At 53.2% G+C, this 8,418-nt stretch overlaps 1 protein-coding gene across 3 annotated transcripts in view; it reads right to left on the reverse strand.

The window, feature by feature from the left end:
• Window positions 1–7,261, reverse strand: part of LOC111975813 (WW domain-containing transcription regulator protein 1) — a 27,087-nt gene extending 19,826 nt beyond the window's left edge. For 2 of the 3 annotated variants that reach the window (XM_024004420.2, XM_024004419.2), the window contains exon 1: window positions 7,158–7,248. In XM_024004420.2, the coding sequence (XP_023860188.2) occupies window positions 7,158–7,182 (25 nt within the window). In that variant the 5' untranslated portion in view covers window positions 7,183–7,248. Of the gene's footprint in view, window positions 1–7,157 lie in introns of all 3 variants that reach the window. The other variant, XM_070447692.1, reaches the window with a different exon arrangement.
• Between the last annotated feature and the right edge of the window lie 1,157 nt (window positions 7,262–8,418).

Genomic DNA, 8,418 nt, shown 5'->3' on the forward strand with positions numbered 1-8,418 from the left:
GAACTAATGGGATCCATAATAAATACAACAACTCAGTTGTGGCACACTAACCAAAAAGGTTGGGAACCAGTGATCTACAGTATGGGATCAAGACCTCTAACTGGAAACCATAGACCTGTCTGTTCAACCCTACCGCAGAGCAGAGCTAACATGTCCATCTGAGGGAGCGGAGAGAAGGGGAGAGGAGCGAGGGAGGGGAAAAGAGAAGAGAAGGGGAGAGGAGACGAGGGAGGGGAAGAGAAGAGAAAGGGGAGAGGAGACGAGAGGGGAAAGGGAGAAGAGAAGGGGAGAGGAGACCGAGGGGAGGGGAAAAGAGAAGAGAAGGGGAGAGGAGACGAGGAGGGAATTAAATCGGTAAGTTTTGTCCCCAACCCCCAAAAAATTGGATCCGGTATTGGACCCAAAAAGCCCATATTGGTCGGGTTCTAGTTTCATGGGACGTTGCAAGAATATTCATGTGTCCAGTTTTCTGAGGTTCAGGACAATATTCCATCAACGCCACACCAAACATACGGACTTGCCTTGTTAAATAAAGGTTAAATAAAATGTTTAAAAATGACACCGAACGTGGTTGCCATGTTCTCAGAGTATAATATATGAATGTTCCAGACACGTTTCATGGGAAAGCTGCAAGAAGTTTTAAGTTTCTGTGTAAGATCAGGTTGRCGTGATGGAATATTTTCCCAACCCCTCAGAAAACTGGACACCGGGAATATTCTTGCAACGTTCCAATGAAAACGGTTCTAGAACATTTCATATTGAATATTCTGAGAACATGGTCACCAGGTTCTGGGTAAGGTCTGTTTCACATTAAGGGTCTCTTGGAGACATCCCTGGAACATCCCTATGCAAACGATAGGTAAGGATCTAATGAGACTCTTAAAATAGATAACGAAGCCATTTATCTACTTCCCCAGAGTCACACYAACTCATGGATACCATTTGTATGTCTTGGTGTCCAGTATGAAGGAAGTTATTTTTTGTTTAAATGCACCTTTATTTAACCAGGTAGGCCAGTTGAGAACAAGTTCTCATTTACAACTGTGACGTGGCCAAGATAAAGCAAAGCATTGCGACACAAACAACAAAGTTACACAAAACATACAGTCAATAACACAATAGAAAAGTCTATATACAGTGTGTGCAAATGAGGTAAGATAAGAGAGGTAAGGCAATAAATAGGCCATAGTGGCGAAATAATTCCAARTMAGCAAGGGGGTAGTTTCGCGAGCCAATGCTAACTAGCGTTAGCACAATGACTGGAAGTCTACAGGAACAGCTACAGCGTTTGTTGTTAGGTGGGGAAAGAGAGCGAGAGAATGACATTTAGAGTTGGACATGGAAAGAACAGCACTGGCACCTGTGAATCAGTCACCAACATCCATATCAAATATCGATTTTATCATGTGAAAACTTTCCATGGAAGATTGACAGAAACATGTGTGAGTGTGAGTGTGAGTGTGTGTGATCACTTCAATAGAGTAGGGGTAGGGCGTAGTAGGTAAGTCACTTTTGCATGAGCCTTGGTTTGTCCAAGTCAGAAAGGCTCCTGCTCCTATGAGCAGATCTCCTGTTTCTGTACCAGTACACTCCCTGGACAGGACACTAGTCTATCTTCTGTTTCTGATGTACCAGTACACCCCCTGGACAGGACACTAGTCTATCTCCTGTTTCTGATGTACCAGTACATGGCGTCTGGCACCGGCCGCTGCCTAGAACTAAGTCTTCTTCTCGTTTCTGTAACCACTATACTTATGCTTCTCTGGACATGCGGTACACTGGAGGACTGCTAGGACATCTCCTTGTTTCTGTAGTCCAATACAATCTCTGTTTTCAAGGCGCGCCCTCGTGACAGGACATCGTTCTATCCTGTTATGCTGCTAGGCTGCGTGGGATGCTCCAGCTAGCATAGGTTGTCTGCCTTCCTGGACAGGAACACTAGGTTATCTCTATCTTGCGAGTAGCGTGGGATGCAGGTCCGTTTGGCTGTACTCAGTATCACCTCGCTGGACAGGACACTAGTCTATCTTCCTGTTTTTCTCGTCGTGTGCGCAGCTGCGTTCGCTGTATAGATGACAACCCACGGTCGTTACAGGGGGTGGGGGCCGTGTCGTGGTAGTCAGGGAGCGAGGGCGAGCTGGGTTCTCTGTTTGCGGTCGCGCTGATGGTGCAGTGACGGCTCTCCCCTTGTAGTGCAGGAGAGTATTTATGCTATTCTCCTGTTTCTGTAGCGTGATTTGTTCGCCTGTGTGCTGTAACTACCGTACGAAGGTTAGTGGGACCGCTCACGCTGTTGGGGCAGGACTAGGTTTAATCTGCGGCTGTTTTCGGTAGCGCTGACGCACCTTGCTATATCAATTTCCTAGAGTTTACATGCACCCTGATCTAGCGACACTAGTCAGGATTTCTGTTCTCTGATTGTCGTACGCAGTGATGTATTTGGTGCGCGTGAGGTGGCACGATCACTGCCGCCGGGTGGCACATGGTACAACTAGCTGGCTATCTCTGGTGGTTCTGTATCGTGAGGATGCCTACCAGTAACTTTGGGGGTGTTGCGTCCCTGGACAGTTATCACTGAGACTTTCGTGTCTCCTGTTTTTCTGTAAGCGTGGCTGTAGCCCAGTACAGGACCTCCTGTCTCCCTGGATCAGCGATCAGCGGTAGTCTCTCTCGCTGTTATCTGATATGCGTGGATGGTGATACAGCCTCGACTGGACTAGGACAACTGATTACCTGTATCTTCTCTTGTTTTGCTGTACTGGATTGTCGCCAGTACACTCTCTTCTCCTGGAACAGGAGGTTCTACCGCAGGGTCTTACCTCCCCCTCCAGTATCCTCTCTCATTAATGCAGAGCGCCAGCAGAGATGTGCATCAGGTCCCATTTTCACAGTCTTTAGTACGACTCAGCCCGGGGGATCAAACTTCTAACTTTCCAATCCAGGGCGGACACTAACCACAAGGCCACGGAGTAGACAGGAGAAAAACATCCCAGTGTGCGTTTGAACAAGTCGAGTGGGGCGGTGTACAGACAATTATTCAGGATGATGAGACTGCTCTATTCATACACGCACACTGAACACGCATACAACCCAGCCACACACACACCTCTCTGTGCCCGCCCAACACCCCCTCTTTGTCCCAGCCCGCCACCCCACTCTCTGTCAGCCAGCCACCCTCCCTCTCTGTCCCAGCCAGCCCCCCCTGTTGTGCCCAGCCACCCCCCTCTGTGTCCCAGCCAGCCTCCCCTTCTCTGTCCAGCCCACCCTCCCCTTCTCTGTCCCAGCCCAGCCACCCCCCCTCTCTGTCCCAGCCAGCCACCACTCCCTCTCTGTCCCAGCCAGCCACCTTCGCCGCCCGTCCCCCCCCGCTCTCTGTCCCAGCGCAGCCACCGCCCCCTCCCCCTCTGCGTCCAGCCAGCTCACCCCCCCCCCCTCCTCTGTCCATGCCAGCCACCCCCCCGCCTCTCTCTGTCCCAGCCAGCCCCCCCCTCTCTGTCCACAGCTCCTAGCAGCCACCTCACCTCTCCTCTGTCCCAGCCAGCACCCCCCCCCCTTGCTGTCCCATAGCAGCCACCCCCCTCTCTGTCCGCTAGCGCCACCTCTCTCTGTTCCCCAGCAGCCCCCCGCCTCTCTCGTCCAGTCCAGCCACCCCCCCCCCCTCCCCTCTCTGGGTTCCGCCCAAGCCCCCACCCCCTCGTCCGGCCACCCACTCCCCGTCTTGTCCCAGCCAGCACCCCCCCCCGCCCTCTCTGTCCCAGCCACCCGCCCATCTGTCCACCACCACTCCCTCTCCCCTCTGTCCAGCCAGCCACTCCCCCCCGCCCCCTCATCTTCCACAGCCAGCCACCGCCCCCTCTGTACCCACCAGCCACCCTCTCGCCCTCTCTGTCCCAGCCAGCCACCCCCCCCCGCTCTTCTGTCCGCCAGCCACCCCCCGCCCTCCCAGCCAGCTTCCTCCCCAGCCCCACCCTCTCTCACTCCTCTCTGGCCAGCCACACCCCCCCCCTCGCTCTTGTCCCATCAGCCAGCCACCGCCCCCGCCCATCTCTGTCCCAGCTCAGCCACACCCCCCCCCCTCTCTGTCCCAGCCAGCCACCCCCCCCCGTCTGTGCCAGCCGAGCACCCCCCCATCGTCCCACCAGCCACCCCCCCTCTCTGGTCCCAGCTAGCCACCCCCCCCCCTCTCTGTCCCAGCCAGCCACCCCCCCCCTCTCTGTCCCAGCAGCCACCCCCCCCCTCTCTCTTGCCCAGCCAGCCATCCCCCCGGCCTCTCTCTGTCCCAGCCCGCCACCTCCCCGGCTCTCTCTGTCGGGCCCAGCCAGCCACCCCCCCTCTCTGTCCCAGCCTAGCACAGCCCCCTCTCTGTCTCCCAGCCAGGCCACCGGCCCCCCCACCCTCTCTGTCCCCAGCCAGCCACTCCCCCCCTCTGCTGTCCCAGCCAGCCACTCCCCCCTACTCTCTGTCCCAGCCAGCCGAGCCCCCTCTCTCTGTCCCAGCCAGCCACCCCCCCTTCTGTCCCAGCCAGCCACCCCCTCGCCTCTCCTGTCCGCAGCCAGCACTCCCCCCCCCCCTCTCTGTTCCAGCCAGCCACCCCCCCTCTCTGGTCCCCAGCCAGCCACCCCACCCCCTCTCTCTGCCAGCCACCCCCCCCCGGCTCTCTGTCCCAAGCCAGGGCCCCCTCACCCCTCTTGTCCAGCCAGCCAACCCCCCCTCTCATCCTGTCCCAGCCCAAGCCACCCGGCGCCCTCTCCGCTGTCCCCACTGTCCTAAATTCCCAAAGGTCTTTCACTTGTTTGCCTGCTTTATGTTTCTCCCCCTCCCGCTCGCTTTGTTTTACACCAACTTCCCTGCCTGCTCTACTCCCACTGCCCAACTCCCCGCCCCACTCCCCTGCCCACTCCTGCCCCACTCTCCCTGCCACGGTCCACTGCCCACTCTTCCCACTGCCACTCACACTGTGCCCTGCCCACTGCCCACGTCCCAACCCATCACTCTCCAGCTGTAGACACATGCCTAAATGGTCAAACAAGACACCTTCATTCATCACCAGTCGCTCGGGGCGGCAAGTAGCACCTGGCAGGTAAGGAGCATTGGGCCAGTAACAGGAAGGATTGCTGGATCAAATCCCTAAGCTGACCAAGGGTCAAAAATCTTCCATTCTGCTCTGGAGCAAGGCAGTAACCTACATGCATTCAGTTGTAACACAGACAGAGATAGTCAAACCTCTCAACACAATCACTATCAGCCAACTCAAAGCGGTTGTTCTTCCTGGCATGTTTGTCTGTTAGAACAATATAACAAAACCACTGAGGGCACGGGTCGCGCTTTTTCCTGGATTGAGTTTGCCAGATCACTGCTTCAGCAGACGCCGGCTCTGGGCACGCCGGTTGGGCGCAGTCTGAGGCTCTTGTCGGCTTTAGAAACGCGGGTGCCGCTTCTCATCTGTGCCTTGAATCCCTTTAGAGAGCGGTGCTTTCATCTTTCATCTTGGCCTGACCCTGGTGGGATGAATGAGACTGGTCTGGCTTTTCATTTGGGGAACGACTCTTGGTAGCAGGGCGGTGTGCGCCATTGGTGAAGCTCCTCTTGTTAGCGATGCGTTTTGTCCATTACTCTGGGCCTGTACCCTTTAGAGAGCGTTGCCCATTGGCCTGACCTGTGGGTTCTTCTATTGTATTGAGGGTTTTGCCCCATTGTGCCTGACGGCCTCTTTAGCTTTGAGCGGTGCGCCATTTGTGGCCTCTGACCTCTTTCATGAGACGCGGCATTAGCCACATTGCGGCTGGCGGCTGACCCTTTAGAGAGGCGGCTGCCTCATTGGACGGCCGCGCGTGGACTCTGTTACCAGAGCGGTGCCCATTGGCCTGACCGGTTTTAGGAGTGGAGTCAGGCGGGTGGGTGTCCTTGGCCAGGGCATGGTGCGATGGTCCTGACCCGCACGCTGTAGAGAGCGGTTGCCATCCTGGCGGCTGGTGCGGCGACGCTCTAGCGATGCGTGCTTCTCAGGTGGTTGGCGCTGCATCTTCGCAGTCGGTAGCAGCTCGTAGCGAGAGGGGTCGCGCTCGTTCTCGGTTATTCAGGCTGCGTCATAGGTGGCTTGTCAACATTATGTTCTGTAGGCTGTGGTGTGCTATGATTATGAGCGCTGTGGTAGCTGCTAGGCGCTGAGACACGCGGATGTGAGTTATATGATGCCTGCGGAGGGACGTCAGTCAACTGTTCGTTTGTGCACGGCTATTCCTTCGCTAACTTGGCTTGTGAATTTAGAGTTATACAGCTGTCATGTTCCGTCTGAATCTTGTGTCGATGAGACACAATGGTCTACTGGTGGCTAGGTTGTTCGCTCGGTCAGGCGCCTCTGTCACCTGAACCGTCTGAACAGGCATGGGAGCGATGGAACGCGGCGTGCACGAGAGAGGCGCGGTTGATTCTCCTCTTTTATTCTACTCACCACCTTTGGCAGCATCCACAAGCTGAGACTCAGTGAGACATCGTCTTCGGTGCGCTCCGACGTGGGCTTTCAGGGTCGATGCGTATTCGGCGCACAATGCATTTTGTTGCGAGAGTCTCGAGGCGCGTTTCTGGCGTTATCCTGGGTGTATGGTAAGGCTGGTGGGGACGTTTCGTCGTTCAGCTTGTGGTTTATGTGTCTGCTGGTGATTGTGGTAAGTCTGCTGGCCTGAGGCTGTTCAAAGTACTATTCCTGCCAGGCTGGTGCATCGCAGTCGCACTAGAGTTATTGTTCAACGGACTGTGGCGCATGGTGCCTAGATACCATCTCGGACGTGTCAGGAGTCGATATGGTTAGTTGACAGGACTTATCTCATACTCCATCAGTTTCGCTTAGGTGATCTGGTTATTGTGTGAAGAGGGCTGAGGCAAGAGAGACGGCAGCGCAGGTGACGAGCAGGGCCAGCCAGAGTTAGAGCAGAGGGAGCAGTCCAGAGAGAGAGTAGACACAGAGAGAGAGAAGGAGCGAGGGATGAGAGAGCACAGCAGGAGAGTAGAGATCAGAGGGAGAGACACAGAGAAGAGGGGAGAGAGGGAGAGACACAAGAAGAGGAGAGGGAGAGCACGAGAGAGAGAGAGGCGAACGAGACACGAGAGAAAAGAGAGAGCCCACAGAGAAAGAGACAGAGAACTTGTGCGTGACTCACCAAGGTTGGCTGGGACGGGCGCCATGTTGCGTTGCTGTGGGCTGGCAGAGGGTGGGGGGGCGGTGGAGACTCATCGGGTTCATGGCTTGTCGTCATGGTCTTCCGAGGGTCGTGCAAGTGGTGATTCGTCTCCACGTGACTATGGAGAGAGAGAGAGATCACATCAGGGGAAAACAAAACCAAGGTTACTACAGATCAGAGAGCGCTCTCTGCCCATTTGATAAACTCCAGTATTGATTTTCTAGATAGTTCTAGCTATCAACATTTATTTCATGACGGATCAAAACTCATTTCCTCGTTGCTCTCGTCTCTCTGCAGCAGACATTACGGATGAGCAATATGTTTGGAACATCAAAATTGGCAATAAAAATATAAGTATTGAATCACAATACATATAGAAAATTCGAGAATCACAATACGTAGCGTATCGGCGCCTAAGCACACGATAACATCGTATGGTGAGCTCCCTTGACATCCCAGCCCTAGTTACTACCATCACTCTGATTATTATATTAGACTAAAGAGAGGCTGCAGCAGGTTCATATGAATGATGTATTTGTGTAATATCTCATCACTAAAGTATAGGAAATAAGTAACTTGAGAAGTTTCAGTTGGAATACCATGCTAATAAGAGAGTACAACTAGAGCCTTTAAAAAAAGGGTACAACTAGAGCCTCTAACAGGGGTACAACTAGACCTCTAACAGGGGTACAACTAGAGCCTCTAACAGGTGTGACTACAGAGGTAACAGAACAGGGGTACAACTAGAGCCTCTAACAGGGGTACAACTAGAGCCTCTAACAGGGGTACAACTAGAGCCTCTAACAGGGGTACAACTAGAGCCTCTAAAATCAGTTAGAGACTTGCCCCCCCAAACAGCTCTAGAAGGTTGGCAACATGTTTCTGGTGTAAATGTGTTTTTTGTATCATAGCTACTAGGCTTTTATCTTAATGAATACGTTTACATGCACACTAATAATTCAATATTAAAACTGATCATGGCAGAAGGCCGAGTACGGCATTAGCCATGTAAACACTTTACTCTGCTTATCTTAAAAATCGTCGTAAAAGGTCATAATCGAAGTAAGCAGAGGTCAATTAAAAACAACTGGTTTTCTGAGAAATATTTCGAATTATTAGGACATGTAAACTGCTTTCAAAATGTAATTTAAAAAAATTCGAAATACATTTATTTTTATTTTTTATAATTAAAAATAGAAATCTCCATTCCTATTGTGTATTTACTCTGTACATGTGACAG

Source organism: Salvelinus sp. IW2-2015, linkage group LG16 (assembly GCF_002910315.2).
Source record: "Salvelinus sp. IW2-2015 linkage group LG16, ASM291031v2, whole genome shotgun sequence".
Taxonomy (NCBI): domain Eukaryota; kingdom Metazoa; phylum Chordata; class Actinopteri; order Salmoniformes; family Salmonidae; genus Salvelinus; species Salvelinus sp. IW2-2015.